Source organism: Felis catus, chromosome D2 (assembly GCF_018350175.1).
Source record: "Felis catus isolate Fca126 chromosome D2, F.catus_Fca126_mat1.0, whole genome shotgun sequence".
NCBI lineage: Eukaryota > Metazoa > Chordata > Mammalia > Carnivora > Felidae > Felis > Felis catus.
Genome location: NC_058378.1, coordinates 18,785,001 through 18,802,499, shown reverse-complemented (window position 1 = coordinate 18,802,499; position 17,499 = coordinate 18,785,001). Strand labels below are relative to the sequence as shown.

Sequence of the window (17,499 nt, the reverse complement as noted above, 5' to 3'; positions counted from 1 at the left end):
CGCGCGCCCTCCCTCCCGGCCCCCGCCCGCCCGCGCGCGCGCTCGGCTCGCGACCCCCTCCCCCGGCCCTCCCCGCCCGCGCGCCCCGCACTCACTGAACATCCCAGGCGGCTCCGGCTCCTCCCGCCGCCGCCGCCTCCGGGATCGGGTTGCTTCCGCCTCCGTCGTCTCTGCCGCAGGGTCTCGCTCCGACGGCCGGCTCAGCCGGGCCCCCGCGCCCCGCGCCCTGCCGCCCCCGCGGCGGCGGCTATGGGCGGCCGCTCCATGACTGACTGACACGGAGCGGGCCGCGGGCTGGGCCGCTCGGGCCTCCAACGCGCAACCGTCTCCACCAATGGGCGAGGCGCCTCGGCGCTCTGCTGGCGATGCCTGGCGTGCGCGCCGCCCCGCCCCGCCGCGCCGCCGGCGTCGGGCGGAAGGAGCGCGGGGGCCGGTCCCACGTGGTGGGCCAGTCCGGGAGTCCGGACCCGCGGCCGCCTCCACCGTGCTGCGCCCCGGCCCGCCGTCCCTAAGCGGGGCTGGCCGCCAGGTGAGCTCCTTAACCTGGGGACTGCCCTCCGGCCGCGCCGCCGCCCTGCTCGGGGCGGGGCGGGGCGGGAGGTGAGCTTCCCTGGGGGCGTCCTCCAGGTGTGCCCCTCACCGAGGGCCGGCCCCGAGGTGAGCCTCCCCCGCGGGGCGGGCGCTACGCCCCGGCCCGCCGTCCCTATCCGGGGTTGGCCTCGAGGTGGGCTCCTTAAGCGGGGAGGGTCCTCGGCCCCGGGTCCGTCCCCGCGCCGCGGACAGCGAGCGCTGCGGAGAGCCGCCTGGGCTCGCTCCTTCGGCAGCCCCTTACGTCGCTCCTCGCTGCTCTCTGGTTCTCGTCGCTTGCTTTCACGATGCGCCGCGGGGTTCCGAGTGTGGCCGCGCTTAAGCTCCCTTTGCGTGGGTACTAACACGGTTTCGCGTTCGGCCTGGTGGTCTTCACGCCCCCTCGCGTAGGCCGCCGGAGGGCACCGGGAGCGGAAAGTTGGTAGCCTCCGGGAGGGTCTTTGTAACCAATTCTGCCAACACTTTTTAAGTACTTTGTAGCTGGTACGTTGGCTTTCTGACACACTGAAGTTACAAGTAAGTTCTTCTTTGAATGGGCACGTGTGGACCTCTTGACACAATGGGAAAACTGACAGCACTTGACTCTTCTGTTCTCTCATAGAGGGAAGGATGCTGTGCTGATACTAGTGTCCTTCCCGTGGTGGTCGCTCATTCCTTGTATAATTCTGAAGGTAGGTCTGTAGGATTTCAGGCTCCGTAGATTGAAGAAATACAAGTGATCCAGCCCTTGGCATAGCAAATTCTTTCCCTTTGGTAGTATGTCAGAATCATGAAACTGCGATTTTTTTTTTTTTTTTTTGCGTATTGTCCTATTTTGATTTTATTTACAATATTTTAATTTCAGTACCGAGTAGGAAAATGGTTCACTTTTGAGGAACTTGTTTTCTTGTGTATAATGAATATGACTTAATGTGATAGGTTTCCGCCTTTTTTTTTTTTTTTTTTAAATGACGTTTAGGAAACTCAAAGCTATATTTACTTCAGGCTTATGGAATTATAGCTGGTCAGTATGCTTGCTTTCCTTTATAATTTTCTTATATCTCATTTTTATAGTTTCAATTGTGTAACTGTATCGAGTCTTTGGAAGCGGAGCCTGTCTATAAGCTTACATGTATATAAACAGAATAAAGTTACAGTGGAACGTTACTGTTGCAGCTGAAATAACAGTACATCTGTTGGGACTGGTTTTATACTATATTTCTTTTCTACTTGGTGAAATATTTTCTCCAAAGATTGCTTATTTCTCTCTCTAAACTAGTGGAGCTCCTCATATAGATGATACATAGTTGCAGGTGATTTGTGCAGACATTTTCAGTCTAAAACCTCACGTGAATCTCCTTTCACAAATAATTTGAATACTTTGGGTTTTGCCCAGTTGTATTCCTGCACATTCACATCGGAGGATATGATGTTTGATCACAGCAGGAATACTGGTACATATGTGAGTGTAATTCTTTTTATGCCTGCTTTTGTCAATTTCCCCCAGAAAATTCATGGGCTAAAGCATTTTATGTATAGATTTATGCCCAATAACTCTGTTGGTGTGTTTTAGTTCATTAAAATTTTTTTTCAAGGAATATGTATTATGTAGATGATAAGATACATGATGTTCTTTTTTTGGTGCCTATTGAGTTTGGCCTTAATATAATATTTTTTTCCATTTTAAGTTTTAGATAAAGTGTAGCAATGGCTGCTATTTATTCCGGCATTTCCTTTAAGCTCAAAAGCAAGACAACTTCTTGGGAAGATAAACTAAAACTAGCTCATTTTGCTTGGATTTCCCACCAGTGCGTTCTTCCAAATAAAGAGCAAGTAAGTTTAATGTGAAATTTACCTTTTTGTTTAGTACTAAAAAGAACAGTCACTTATATAAATTATGTGTTGAAATTTAATTAAAATTTAAAAAGAAAAAAGGTCGGAAAATAAAACGTGGTTAGAGGTTAAAAGTAGTATCAGTAAAAAAAAAAATGAATGAGTCAAATATTTCATTAACAGAGATTTTCTGTTACAAAGTCAGTATTTTTTTGTGTGTGTTTAGAAACTCCTCTTAGAGAGGGAAAGAGCCAAACCATAAGAGACTCTTAAAAACTGAGAATAAACTGAGGGTTGATGGGGGGTGGGAGGGCGGGGAAAGTGGGTGATGGGCATTGAGGAGGGCACCTGTTGGGATGAGCACTGGGTGTTGTATGGAAACCAGTTTGACAATAAATTTCATATTAAAAAAAAAAAAAGAAACGCCTCTCATATTTCAAATCAACTATATGCATCAGTGAACGAATTGGGGACTGGGTTACAAAAATTAGGATCCGAGTCTGTAGGTAGCTGCATTTGTTTGTGAATCCAAGGTAATGCTCCATAAGCAACTGCTTTTTGGTGATTTGTTAAACAGCTTTGGAATTTGACCCGGTGGGAAGTAGAGAAGCTTTAGTATCTGTAGTAAGCCATTCTAGAAGTAGATTAGGGACCAAGAAAGGCACGTCTTGTTAACATTTTTCAAGCTTATTTGGCAAAAAACAAATGAAAAAAATCCTGTTAATATACTAGAGACACCAGGATGTTGAGCTCATGAAATTGTTAACACACACCCATGTACTAGTATTAAAGAAGACAGCACAAAATGCATCAAATATGGGTTACATCTATTAAGTTGATGATGAGGTCCAGGATGCAGAGCGCTCTCACATCCGGTGGGTTCTAAATTTGGCTGCACCTGAGAATCATCTTAGCCGCTTGATAGTCACCTGGCACGTGCTACCCAGGGTGAGCCGAAGGCGGAAGTAGCAGTGGCGATCAAGGTCTCCGTAGTCTTATGCTGAGAACTATTTTCCCTTTTAGCATCTGTCACTGTTCATACTGTTACAACATTTCTCCTGTCATGACCTGAGGCCTCACCCCTTTGATGAACGTGTTACAGTAATGGAAACTATGCATGTCTGGCCCCAACCCCCCCCCTTCATAAAGCACCCGTGCATTATTTCGCAGAAGACCGTTTCCGTCTTCTGGATGAGGTAAATAGACCTAGAGGTTTTACAGGTAACGTGGGAAAGCCAGGACACAAACCTCTGCCTTTTGACTCTGTTTTTGCTTCTGGGTGTGATTCATTTTGAGCGGCCATTCTGAGCAATTGTTGTGCTTCTAACTTTTAGCATAACTCGAGAAGAGTTAGAAGAAACCGTTTAGAGTTTCACTTGAAACTTTTTGTTGGCCTCAAATGAAGACAAAATTAGTTTTTTCTGTTTTTATTATTTTATTTATTTATTTATTTATTTATTATTTTTTTTGAGAGAGAGTGAGCAAGCAGGGGAGAGGGGCAGAAGGGGAGAGAGAGAGAATCCCAAGCAGGCTCCCTTCTCAGCACGGAGCCTGACCCTGGGATCATGACCTGGGCTGAAATCTAGAGTTGGACGCTCAACCAACTGAGCCACCAAGGTGCCCCTAGTTTTTCTTTTTATCGATTTTATAATAATAAGCATCTTAAGTTACTAGGACATTCTATTATATATAAAATAATATTAGTAAAGGTAGGTTTTATTTTATTTTATTTATTTTTTTATTTTTTTTCAATATATGAAGTTTATTGTCAAATTGGTTTCCATACAACACCCAGTGCTCATCCCAAAAGGTGCCCTCCTCAATACTAAAGGTAGGTTTTAAAAGACAGCTTTTTCTCTGGCAATTGGATTTGGTTATACGTGGGACATCCTTATAAATGTTCAGCATCTTTCTTGGTAAGAAAATGTGTATTTTCAGAGCCTATTTCTTCCAAATTCAGGTATTACTTGATTGGGCAAGACAGTCACTGGTTGCATTTTATAAGAAAAAACTTGAACTGAAGGAAGACATTGTTGAAAGGCTTTGGATCTATATAGATAATATTCTACACAGCAGAAAACTGCAGAATCTCCTCAAGAATGGAAAGACAATTAACCTTCAGATTTCCCTAGTCAAGGTGATTATCTGTTTCCTGTGTTATCTTGTGTGTGTTAACGTGCATCTCTTGATTTCTGTTAATGCTGTAGGCTCATTTATTTTGGGGTTAATTATTCAAGATAGGAAGTATCAAGGTAGAGAAAGAGAAGGAAATATTACTAGAATTTTAATAATATACTTATCAAATGCGTTTTGTATGCTCTACACTGTGCTAAGCACTTTGTGTTATTTAATGTTAAAGGGAAGCTTAGAACTATTTCAGGGTGGTGGTCGATTACCTTTTCTTAATTAATTTTAAAGAGTGAGTAAGCAAGCGGGGGAGAGTGATGGTGGTGGCGGGAGGGGGAGGGGGATGAATCTTAAGCGGGCTCCACACTCAGCACAGAACCTGACGTTGGGCTTGATTCCACGACCCTGGGATTGTGACGTGAGCCGAAATCAAGAGTCAGACACTCAACCCACTGAACCACCCAGGGGCCCTGATGACCTTTTTTTTTTTTTTTTTAACTTTTTTTTAATGTTTATTTTTGAGAGAGAGAGAGTGAGTGCGAGCATGGGAGGGGCAGAAAGAGAGGGAGACACAGAATCTGAAGCAGGCTCCAGGCTCCGAGCTGTCAGCAAAGAGCCCGACGCGGGGCTTGAACTCAAAAACCGTGAGATTATGACCTGAGCCGAAGTCGGATGCTTAACCAACTGAGCCAGGCACCCCTCTGCTTTTCTCTTTTAAGAGTACCTTTTGCTTTTTTTTTTTTTTTTTTAATATAAAGTGTAATTGTAAAAACGTATTTCGGACCATAGGATCATAGCCCAAAGCCACTGTCCATCCACGTATAACTTCTAAGCTGAATTTCAGGCTTAGGATATAAGGAAAAGTAATCTTTGGAGTTCAAGTCTTATGAAAAACAAGCTCTTTAGAAGGGACAGCAGAATTACAAAGGCACTGATCCCTTTTCTGAATTTATATTGGTCGGAGATGGCTGTGTGAAGGACTTAAAACAGGTTCTCTGCCGTCCTTTGGCGCAGTAAGCGAATGTCAAGTTGATTTGGGTACGGTGATCTGGGGATTTCCTCCTCCTCAAGATAAGGACAAAGAGTGAGTTCACCGATTCAGTTGTATTCTTCTTGTGTGGGGGTGGGTGTAGTAATGAGTTTTCTTGCTTTTTTAACGCTCAGATCATAAACGAGAGGATAGCTGACTTCTCTCCTTTGGAATCCCAAAGAAGTATGTGTGCCGTGCTGAGCTGTTGCCAGGGCATCCTCTCGACACCCGCCCTCGCCGTCATCTACACGGCTAGACAGGAGCTGTTAGTGGCGTTGCTAAGCCAGCTGTGCTGGTTGGCCTGTAGGCAGCCAGAAGGAGCCAAGGTCGCCCAGTTATTCGAAGTCATTCACCTGGCGCTTGGTCACTACCTGTTGATCCAGCAGCAGCAAGTCAACCCACGACGTGCCTTTGGCGAGGTGACTGGGCACTTGCTCCAGCCCTGCCTGGTCCTGAGGCACTTACTCTCGGGGGGCCCGTGGACACAGGCCGGCCAGGGCCAGCTGCGGCAGGCGCTGAGCCGGGATGTGAAGAGTCAGATTGAGGCCGTGCTTCGAGGTGGGGCCTTTCAGCCCGAGTTGCTCTCGTCCTACAAAGAGGAGCTCTTGGACCAGCAGCAAGGTGACGCGAAGATAGGGGCCCTGAAGAATGTTCTCGCTCCTACGGACACTGTGATTGCCAGGCTGGTGGAGACGGGCTACTGTGAACCGTCACTGCATGCTGCTGTTGTAGCCAACTCAGTGGCCTTGCTGTATAAGCTCTTTCTGGACTCTTACTTCAAGGAGGGGAATCAGCTTCTCTGCTTCCAGGTGCTCCCCAGGCTGTTTGGCTGCTTGAGGATCGCACAGCTGCAGGAGGAGCACCTGGCCGCCCTGGCCGCATTGGATTGGACCTCAGAACTGCTGGTTGTGGAACAGCTGCTGACCTCGGTGGCCCACAGCGGTATCTACAACATCGCCGCCGACAGGATCCGGCACGGAGAGGCTCAGTTCCGCTTTTACCGCCGTTTGGCTGAGCTGCTGATAAACCATTCACAAGCGTCCGTGCCGGCCTGGTTCCGCTGCCTCAAAGCTTTGATGTCTCTGAACCATCTGGTTTTGGAGCCGGACCTCGACGACCTGTTGGCTTCAGCTTGGATTGACACAGAAGTGACAGACTCTCGAACGAAAAAAGCACAGGAGGCGCTTCTTCACACCCTCTTCCAGACTTACGCGAAGCTCCGACAAGTGCCACGGCTGTTTGAGGAGGTTTTGGGGGTGGTCTGCCGCCCGGCCGCCGAGGCCCTGAGGCAGCCCGTGCTGGCCGCGGGCCCCTCCCGGGTGCTCTGCGAGTGCCTCCTGGAGTTGCCTCCGAGTCAGATCTTGGACACGTGGTCGCTCGTGCTGGAGAAGTTCCAGTCTTTGGTCTTGCCTTATTTGCGGGGCGATGCCGACATGGCCTTGAAGTCGCTGTCCCTGAGCTCACTGCTGCACTGCATCATGTTCAACATGAGGAGCCTGGACGGCAGCACGCCTCTGCCCGTCATCAGGCGGATGCAGCGCACCATGGAGAGGATGCTCCGGGAGCTCGTGAAGCCCCTGCTGGACCTTCTCCTGGACCCCCCGGGCCCGGAGCTTGAGCTCTGGCTGCAGAAGGTCAGTGACTCTGCACTCCTGCTCTCTTACACTTGGGCCCAGGTTGACACCATGCTCAGCATGAACTGCAGCCAGTATCGCTCTGTGTCCGGGGCTCTTACGGGCATTGCTGTGGAGACCGCAAACCTCCCCTCGTTGCTCCCCGGGGTAGAAACGCACCACTGGAAGAAGATAGAAAAGTTTGTGGCTCGGTTTGACTCTCTCAGCAGGTATTGCTTAGAACAGCTCTACCTGCAGAAAATGAAAAGGACTTTAATGCAAACTAGTTTCCGGTCTGAGGAAGCTCTCTGCACTCTGAGGCGTGATGCTGCCTACATTCTTGGGTCTGGCAGAGAAAGCTTGAATCGGAGGACGACCGCCTCCTGGGATGGCCAGGTGGGGACAGTGAGTGCACTCACGTACCCTGTAGCGCACTGGCACTTGATCGTGTCGAATCTCACAATTCTAATATCCTATCTTTGCCCGGATGATGTGGGATCCCTGGCCAGTGTGCTGCTGAGAACTTTACCGACGAGCAAAGCCCAGGAGGTCTCAGCAGAAGAAGAGGCAGACCTCACGCTTGAAAGAATATCCAGTGCCGTCCTTCACAGCCCTCTCTTTCCGGAAATGCAGCCCCTCCATTCTGCTTTCTTAATGCGCCTGTCCGAAGGCTGTGCGGGCATCCTGTGTTCTGGGGCCCAGGGTGACCCGAGTCTTCTCAGTCAGCAGCTGCCCTGGCTCTTTGAAAAGGAGCACATGGGTGTGGCTCTTTGGGAAAACAGGTTTGCAAAAGTTGGACCCGAAGATGTAGAACCAAAAGGAGAAACTGCCCAAAACTTACTGTCCTTGGTCAAGAGTGGCTTCCCCATTCAGCTGGAGGGAGAACAATTAGAGAGCATCCTGGGATTGTTGGAAGTTATTTCTGCTCTGCAACTGGACAGCCTCTCGACTCCCTATCACGTGCATTACTTTCTTCTGTTACTGTCCGTGGCCGTCACCAGGCTGGGGAGCTCCTGCCCTTCCTCACTGACCCTCAGGTTTTTGAAGACTTGCTACCGGCTTCTTGGCCACCTGCAGAGAGGGAAAGGTGCCCGCTCAGTCCTCAAGACCATGTACGCCAGTGAGATTTTCGAGATCATGCTGACCTCCTCGTTCAGAGCCAGTAGTAGATTTTCTGTTGCTGCGGATGACCCCTCCTGGTTGGAATTCCTCCAACTGACAGGGACATTCTTGGAACAGCTACTGCAGATGCTTATCCAGATGAAGCTCAGCCTGGTGCTCAATTTTGGGAAAATCATTGCATTCCTCTGCAAACTGTCCACCGAAGCACCGTCAGGCAAGCAGGTGGAAAACCAGAATCCTCTGGGCCAGCAGCTCCTTCTGGTGTCTCTAACCAAGTTGTGCCAAGTCCTGGGGCCTTTGGTCAAAGAGCGGAGGCAGCACCACGAGGCCTCAGAAGCGCTGCCTGAGCTGCTGCAGAAGGCCATTGTCCAGACAGGAGCCGTGCTGCAACTGTGCTGGGCACGCGGGGCCCGGGGCCAGCGCCTTCCCTCCGCCTTCATCTCGTCGGTCAGCACGCTCTTGGAGGCGGATGTGGGCCAGCGCTCCAGGCACGGGGCCCAGGGTTCCCAAATGACTGGCGAGATGCTGACCTCCCATGCCGCCTTCTACCAGAACGTTTACTCTCAACTGCTGTCAGGGTTAGCGGCCCTCGCAGGAGACCAGCAGTCTTTCCAGGCGGCCATGCGGTTTTTAACTCTGTTCTTTTTGGCCCCAGAACTCCATCCCGAGAAGGATTCTGTTTTTGCCTCCGTGTTTCATTCTGTGACGAAAGTTCTGGCAGGTAAGGTATTTTCTCTTGAGCTAATTCTGTACCATAGAGCTTTTGGTAAAAGCTGGTAAGCCACCGGCAAGGTGAGTGCCCCTCTCCCCGCCACACTCCCATGGAGCAGCTGTTCACTGTGGAAGGTACATGCTGTGGGCAGTGAGAAAATCCCCCCACTGCCCCGCTCCCAGGAACTCATGTCCAGTGTCTGCATTCTCTGTCCGTAGAAAGCTCACAGTTCTGGTTTCTACACAGATGTCGGCCTTCTAGGTATGTTGTTTGACATCTTAGTTTTTTACTTATTTGGGGGATTGTTCTGGTTTATAGTTTTGAAATCTGTTACTCTTTATCTTTTTTACGTTTTATCTGTCCTGGCCCTGATGGTTAACATATAAATTTCATTCTTCTTGGTAGGCTTTCCCGTGTCCAATCTCCACTGCCATCTCCAGTAACTGAAGGTGACGTTAAGTCAAAGAAAAAACCGCAAATAATTTATAGGGAACCTCATAAAATTCCTCGAGGCAGTTCAGTGAACTTCCACCCCTGGGTCTCAGTGTGATGCCTGGCCGTCATTGAGCTGCGGGTGCTAATTGGGCGGGAGCTTAGCTGTCTTCACGGTCTTTTAGTTTGATGTCATCCTCCTGGGCCAGCCGGTCAAGACCACAGACCTCGTCATGGCTGTGTGCAGAAGCATTTGATGGCTGCTGTCCCCGAGGTCGTCTCTGTTTCAGGTTGCCGTGGGTTGCTTTTCTTTTGGTTTTGTCACCGAGGGTCGGGGTTAGTTAGGGTAGTCCTTAGAGGTGAGACTGGGGAGCGTGTCGGCTGGGCGTAGCCCCCAGAAGGCATGCCGACTTCTGTGTCCCGGAGAAAAGCTGCGACAGGCGGGAGGGAGCCGCAGCTGGGGCTGCAGGCGTGATCGGACACAAAAGCGTTCAGTAGGACCTTGTAGGAAGCGGAGCCGCCCGGACCAGCGCCAGAACCGGAGTGTTGAGGCCAGAATAACACTGCCGTTGTCTCCCTTTCAATAGCCTCTCTGTCCCTGCCTTGATTGTGGATTGACTGAAAAGGCTTTGGTGTCACATGTTCTATCTTATTCTGTCAGCGATCCTTTCAGGGAACGGTGTTCACCTTAGGGGAGGCTAGAATTTTAGTCTTTGACGAACACTGGTTACAGTGTCCTAAATGAGTGATCCAAGAAATGGCAGCAGGTGGCCTGAAGCTCTGGCCCCTCTTCCCCTTTGTGATACAGAATATCGTGTGTGTCTCTTTCCCTGCAACCCTCGACCTGAGGGGGACTCGAGGTCCTGACTGTGTGTCCCTGGACTTGAGGGTTAGAAGCCCAGGGACAGAGCCTCTGTTGTGGCAATCGGGGGACCGAGGCCGCCTGCCCCACTGTCCCTCAGACCGCAGGCTCAGGCGTTGCTGTTGGGTCTGGGCCTCCTCTCCTTGAGCTGCTAGACTTTGTCTGGAAGAGGGACTGGAGTGAGAGGTCTGGAAGGAGTGCCTACTGAGGGCTGCCTCAATTCAGTTATGAGAAACTGTCGCTTTTACAAATGCTCCATACACACGTGGAACCACATCCTCCTCTGGAGATGAATGTGGTGTTGATTTTTTTTTTTTTTTTTAAGTTTATTTGTTTTGAGAGAGAGAGAATGCGGGTGCGCACAAGGGAGGGGCAGACAGAGAGAGAATCCCAAGCAGACTCTCCACCGGTCAGCGCAAGGCCCTCTGCGGGGCTCGATTTCACGAACCGTGAGATCATGACTGGAACTGAAACCAAAAGTCGAACGATTAACCGACTGTGCCACCCCCGTGCCCCTGAAGTGTTGATTTTGACCTGCGTAATCAAGTAAGCCGGTGTTCACACAGATCGCACCACGGTGCAGCGCTCTCCGGGACCCCGGACCTGGGGACCGTGGGTTAGAGCGTGTGTGGGCAAACCGTCAGAAAGCAGTGGCCTTCGAAGAGTAGGTGGGGTAGGCGGAGACGGTGGGGGAGCTGATGCCCCGCGCTGCTCTTTCCTTCATTTGCCAACCACAGGAGTTGGTGCGGTTCTGCCCATTTCACTGGTGAGGGAATGGAGGTTCGGAGAGCTCAGGGGTCCAGGATCTTACACCTTGTTGGACGCTGGGGCTGATATCTTTATCCATCAAAGCCTGTGGTCCCCTCCACCCCTGATGCTTATGTAGTGAGTGAAGACTGGGAAGGTATTCTGGCAATGTGGAATAGTCTGTGAGCCGAAATGTGGCTGGGAAGGTAGGCTGGGTTCAGATTATAGAGGGCCTTGAATGCCCTGACCTGGGGGACCAGTCCGCCCTGGCGACATCAGAAGGCCTTCCCACGTTAAGTGGGAAGCAGCCTGATGATTGCGACAGGCAGACCCGGAAGTTTGGAGTTCTTTTCATGTCTCTAAAAGTGCCATGCCGCTCCTGTGTCCCTACTGATTTTGTAAAAGAATATGGGAACACCTTGTTTCATGGCACTTTTCTTTTCTTTTTTTTTTTTTTTTTTAACATTTATTTATTTTTGAGAGAGAGAGACACACACACACACAGTGTATGAGTGGGGCAGGTGCAGAGAGAGAGAGGGAGACACAGAAGCTGAAGCAGGCTCCAGGCTCTGAGCTCTCAGCAGCACAGATCCTGATGCAGGGCTCGAACTCACAGATGGAGAGATCATGACCTGAGCCGAAGTCGGATGCTTAACCGACTAAGCCCCCCGGGCGCCCCCCGTCATTGCACTTTTCTTTTCTTAAAAAAAAAAAAGTTTTTTTTAACGTTTGTTCATATTGAGAGAGAGATCATAAACGGTGGAGGGACAGAGAGAAAGAGAGACAAACTGAAGCAGGCTACAGGCTCTAAGCTGCCAGCACAGAGCCCAATGTGGGGCTTGAACTCCGGAGCTGCAAGATCATGACCTGAGCTGAAGTTGGATGCACAACCTACTGAGCCACCCAGGCGCCCTCCCTCATTGCGGTTTTCTTAATTGAACTTCACAGATACTCCCATTTTTCATAGTGTGCAGGTTTGTGCAGACTTGCTTGAGCAAGTCTGTTGGCACCGTTTTTCCAACAGCATTTGCTCACTTCATGACTGTCACATTTTGGTAAATCTTGGAATATTTCAAACTTATTTTGTTGTTACATTTGTTATGATGATCTGTGATCAGTGATTATGACTCACTGAAAGCTCAGATGGTGGTTAGCATTTTTTAGCAAAAAAGTATTTTTAAAAAATTTTTTTTATCATTTATTTATTTTTTGAGAGACAGAGACAAAACATGAGTGGGGGATGGGCAGAGAGAGAGAGGGAAGCACAGAATCCGAAGCAGGCTCCAGACTCAGAGCTGTTAGCACAGAGCCCGACACGGGGCTCAAACTCAGGAACCCTGAGATCATGACCTGAGCTGAAGCCAGATGCTCAACCAACTGAGCCACCCAGGTGCCCCAAAAATATTTTTATCTATTTATTTTAATATATATTTTTATGCGTATTTAACTTAGAGAGAGAGAGAGAGAGAGAGAGACAGAGTGCAAGTGGGGGAGGGGCAGAGAGAGGGTGACACAGAATCTGAAACAGGCTCCAGGCTCTGAGCTGTCAGCACAGAGCCCGACACGGGGCTTGAACCCATGAACCGTGAGATCATGACCTGGGCCCAAGTGAGACGCCTAAGCGACTGAGCCACCCGGGTGCCTCACAGAAAAAGTATTTTTAAATGAAGGTATGTGCATCGCATTTTGGACGTAATGCTGTTGTCCACCAGATAGACGACAGCATAGTGGAAACAATTTTTATCTGTGCCGCGAAACCAGAAAATTCATTTGATTCACTTGATTGCGACCCTTGCTTCCTGGCGGTGATCTGGAGCCAATCCTGTCGTATCTCTGAGGTTTGCCCGTACAAGGAATGTCGAAAAGCACGTAGAGAAAGTAGCAGTCACCCGCGTGCAGAGTCCGGCGTGAAGCACTGCTAACCGCTGTCGTCCTCTCCCCCCCGCGCTGTGTGTGCTCTGCACAGGTCAGCCGTGTGCGGGAGAGCGCTGTCACACCGTGCCACACGCCCCACGAGTATTTCCACACCCCTCAAATGGTGACTTTCACCGGCTGGGACTCTGTTCCATCATGTGGTTACTCTGGTGTATTTCACGTGCCCCTTCCCTGTCGCATCTTAGCCGTTTGGGTTTCTTTTCCGCACAGATCCTGCAGTTTCGGGTCAGATAATTCAGGATTTGGAGCCTCATTTGGGAGCCTTGTTGACCCAAATGTTAGAAGTTGGGACGACAGAGGACTTGAGGATGGTGATGCGGTATGTTCTCCAAGGATTAGACGTCAGTAACGTGTGGAGGGGAGACGTGCAGGTGGGTACCCGTTCTCCCTTGTATGGCAGGGGCATAAACGATAATCCGCTCGAAGGGGAAAACTTATTCGAGTTGTGGTATCACCCCTGGAAATGAACATGCAAAATCTACCCGGTAGAGACTGGGCCGGGGGTTTATGGAGGGAACCGTGGCCTGCAGAGAGGCCTGGGGCTTTAGTGTAAGGGGCCTTATTTTTCAAAGGGGAACTTTTTCAAAGTACAACTCTGTGTGCTCTCATATGAAATATTAAACGTAGCAGCCTCGTAATTTTGGCATATAAAAAAGCTAAATTCTGCTCATTCTTTGCTTAAGACCTCTCCCGTCATACCGTTTAAAAACTGATTCGGTCACATGGGCCTGATCCCGTTTGAGAATCGCTCTGATCGGCAAGCTGCCCTGCAGTCCTTTGCACTTCGTGTATTTGGTGGTTGCTAATGGAGCCCTGCATTTGCATTTGGCATCACATATTTTGGAGAGCCTCTGCATGGAGCTTACGTGCTGGAATTTCTGCCAAGCAGCCGTGTGCACTGGACTGGTCAGCTGTCCCTGCTCGCACAGGAGGAAGAATGCCACAGAGCCAGCCGTGCAGCCCATGCCTTCTGGTTCTGAGCTTTCTCTGCCTCATGAGTGGCTTCTTGACTTGTGGTTGTAATCAGCACACTGGCTTCGGTTTTGAGTTGGATGGGAAGAGAGCTGGAGAGGGTAATTGAGGCCACAGAGGGGCAGCGGGAGAGCTCACGTCTCTCGTGCATGAGCAAGAGGCCCAGGCTGGACCAGGGCCACTGCTATGTGGCCGTGGCACTTGCCCCTCTGGAGGTTTCCATCGTGTGCATGTGCAGCATGATTGGGCCCCAGCGTTGAGAAGGGTCAGTCTCAGTCAGAGGCTGGTTTACAGAGGAGGCAAGACTGGAGGCTGAGCATTCAGGGCCAGAGAGGATTTGGCTGGGGGGGACGTTGCTATGGAGACAGGGAGGAGGGTGTTGTGTGCACAGCAGGGCAGAGGTTGTGTGGGTGTGAGAAGGTGGACAGCGAGGGAGGCGCCAGTGTGCAGGCCCTTGGTGGGTACAGGTGGGTGGGAGAGAGGGTGAGGCCCTTTCCATCCTCAAGCAATCAGGAAATAGAGAAGATGAGCGGGGGCAGGGGGCGGGGCTACCTCGGGGTGAGGCAGTGTGTAGGGGCGTGGCTGGTCAGGGCTTGAGAGAGGGAGAGGGAGAGCAAAGGGCAGAGGCCAGAATTGTGTGGGTTTGTGGGGCCGCGGGATTAGGGGAGGAAGGGCCGGCATGAGGCTGAAATCGATGGTGTAAAATGCCAGCCTAGGGTCAGACGTTTGTTGACATAGGTACTCGCTAAAGTGAGTTCCTTTCCCACAGAGTTCCTTCTCCTGGTTTAAAACCATCACCTGTAATCTAATGGTTTCACTGTGTCCGTGTTTTCCCCTGGCTCCTCCTTTTCCCCAGGAGCACATACGATTCTTGTACAGGTGACTTACGGCTCGTTGCCTCTTTCCACAACATCTGGACGAGACGAGGTCTGTATAATTAGGTTGCTGCACTGATCTGTGGCCTTGTTTATTTTACTCTCTTGGTGCCTTTGCCTGCTTGGTTTAGTGAGATGCTACTGCAGAGGCCTCTACTTTGCCACAGTTGGGCTCATCTTCTTTATTTCCTGATTGCTTGAGGGTGGAAAGGGCCTCCCCCTCAGGATTTAGCCTTAAACCAGGTCTGGTCCATGCCCGTGACACCGGGGTGCTAACGGGCCCTGCTGTATCTCTTCAACGCCCGTGACCTGGCTTCTTCCCAAGATAGACTTGTTAGGAGAGAGCTGGCCATTTCTGCTAACTTTGTGTTTTTTTCCCCCTCAGGCCACTTTGTCAGCCATCACCCTGATCAAGTTGCTCCTGAGCTGCCCACTCGGCGGAGAGAAAGCGAGTCTGTTCTGGTGTGCGAGCCCCCAGATAGTCACGGCTCTGACCGTGAGTCCCCCTGGGTCATGCCCTCCGACTCTTCACCCCTGTTCCTGTAGGCCGCGTTTTGGCTTCTGCCGTCTCTGGCTTTCTGCAGAGTGTGTTTCTGGGCGCTGTGTCCTGAAGATGGCTGCCGGCAGAGCGCTTTTCTGTCCGTGCCCGTGCCGTCCGCGCTGTTGTGTGGCCCCTGCAGATGGGGTGCAGTGGCGGTGTGCAGGCGTGTCGGGGAGCCTCGGGCGGCATTCGGCGGGCGGTACAGGAAGGCACGCGGCGATCAGATGGGGCTCCTGTGGAAGCCTGTTTAAAGTAGATGAGATGAGAAGGAATTCTGGGGCTTTCTTTTGTCCCCACAAATTCTGGGGTCAGTTTAGTGCATTCATTCATTTGCAGGGGTGTGTGTACATTTACAGTGTGTGATACAGTGAGAGGAAAGTGGCTTTATAGAATGGGATAGTAGTGTTGCAGATAGATTATTGTCACAGTCACACCCGATTGTTAGATTTTGGCACCTGGTGGACACGTGGGGCAGTCCCATGACTTTCTGTTTGACCAGCACAAAACCCTCGTCTCGATTGGGACTGTCCCAGTGTTTCTGCCCTCTAGAGTCTCCAGTCAGTATTCTTGCAAAAGAGCCGTATCTGTTTCAACATCATCACCTGCTGTTAAGTCTCTTGTGCTACCTGAGAGAATTGGCTTGGGTTAGCACATTCTCAGCGCAGAAGAATCTAAGGAGTGGACTTAATGCTCTGGGTTCTGGTCTGTTGCTTCTTCGTTTTCCTGGGAATCTGCATTTGGTGCGTGGCCCTCATCTTTCCCCAGTGTGTGTAGTGGGGACCAGGAGGGAGAGTGACGGCTGGAGGGAAGAGGGGCTTGTGCGGTGCGCGATCAGTGTCGGTGCTGTGCACAGTAGGGCTGCATTAATATGCACGCTTGTAAATCTAACGGCGTGAAGTCAGCACAGCCGGTGTCCCCAGACAGATGGGTGCTGTGAGAGGCCCCAGCAGGGCTGCTGGTGACACATGGCAGCGTGAGGAAGAGGGTCACTGGTGAGCTCTCCCAGCTTACGTAGGTCAGACCTTGAGTTGCCCCTCATCATTTTGAGTCCATTCTCGTTATTCTCTAGAACAATAATCAAACATCTGGAGCTGATTTTTAGGACACGTAACGAAGAAACTTTATATAGATACGTAGAACTATTGACCTTTTTGGGAAAATATTATTAGGTGTATCTGGTGTGAAGTTTCCTTGTTCTGAGAAATTGGAGGAGTCAGTCCTTATAAGGAATTACTTCTCTTTGTGGTCGATGAGTCCAACAAAGAGTCCCAGCGTGGGTCGCCCTTGGAGATGGAACGCTGGGCTCCTGGTCTCCTCAGAAGGGTGCCTCTGACCACATCAGTTCATTTTGGACATTCTTACCGCTGTCGCTTTAGTTCTTACCTCCGTCTACTTCACTTGTTGTATTTTCTCTGTAGAGAATCACCTTCATTTTCTCTCCTTTCTTCCGTCTTTTTCTGTAGCTGCAAAACCGAGAGGCTTGTCGGGAGCAGACTGTGCCCCTGGCGGTGGTGGAGTCCATTTTGGACGTGCTCGCAGCCTTGCTGCGGCGGGGGGAGGGGACCATCGGCAACCCGCACCACGTCAGCCTGGCCTTCGGCATCCTGCTCACCGTGCCCTTGGACCGCCTGAAGCCCCCTGAGTATGGGAGCATCTTCCTGAGGACGCACAACGTGCTCTTTTCCATCCTGCAGTGTCACCCGAAGGTGAGGAGGGGGGGCAGGGTGCCAGGTGGCAGAAAAGCAGCAAGAGAGAGCCCTATTGCGGGAGGACGATAAAAATGGTGACCTGCTAAGCGAACTTCTGGGTTCCGGTACTTTCCAGGGACACAGTGGTTTCTCAGGCACAAAAATGTTGGATCTTCACACCAGGCTGTTCGAGTTTCATCTTTGTTGGGTCTGACGCTTGGAACGGCGTTTGTGTACTAGCTATTTAAGGAAGCTCGTTACGAACGATTCTCTTTTTGCAGGTCGCATATCTAAATGTCACTCACTTGCTTAGGTGTCTTTACAGGTTTGTGACTCAGATGGGTGTAGGGAGTGAGGCATCTGGAGTTCCAGTTTTATAGTATACCACCTTTGAAATTAAACTAAATGTCCCATAGAAAAGATTCCAGTTCAGCCGACCTGTA

The 17,499-nt window shown here is 50.5% G+C and overlaps 2 protein-coding genes across 7 annotated transcripts in view; one reads left to right on the top strand and one right to left on the bottom strand.

Annotated features, from left to right (window-relative positions):
- TAF5L (TATA-box binding protein associated factor 5 like) overlaps window positions 1-310 on the bottom strand; it is a 33,036-nt gene extending 32,726 nt beyond the window's left edge. The window contains exon 1 of one of the 3 annotated variants that reach the window (XM_045039961.1): window positions 96-310. The gene's annotated coding sequence lies outside the window, so the exon portion shown is untranslated. The remainder of the gene's footprint in view (window positions 1-95) is intronic. The other 2 variants (XM_023240440.2, XM_023240441.2) reach the window with 2 other exon arrangements.
- An 83-nt stretch (window positions 311-393) lies between these two features.
- Window positions 394-17,499, top strand: part of URB2 (URB2 ribosome biogenesis homolog) — a 29,775-nt gene continuing 12,669 nt past the window's right edge. For 2 of the 4 annotated variants that reach the window (XM_023240436.2, XR_006586924.1), the window contains exons 1-8: window positions 394-529; window positions 1,190-1,259; window positions 2,256-2,400; window positions 4,361-4,537; window positions 5,692-9,013; window positions 13,191-13,351; window positions 15,213-15,323; window positions 16,832-17,074. In XM_023240436.2, the coding sequence (XP_023096204.2) occupies window positions 2,275-2,400; window positions 4,361-4,537; window positions 5,692-9,013; window positions 13,191-13,351; window positions 15,213-15,323; window positions 16,832-17,074 (4,140 nt within the window). In that variant the 5' untranslated portion in view covers window positions 394-529; window positions 1,190-1,259; window positions 2,256-2,274. Of the gene's footprint in view, window positions 658-1,189; window positions 1,260-2,255; window positions 2,401-4,360; window positions 4,538-5,691; window positions 9,014-13,190; window positions 13,352-15,212; window positions 15,324-16,831; window positions 17,075-17,499 lie in introns of all 4 variants that reach the window. The other 2 variants (XM_023240437.2, XM_023240438.2) reach the window with 2 other exon arrangements.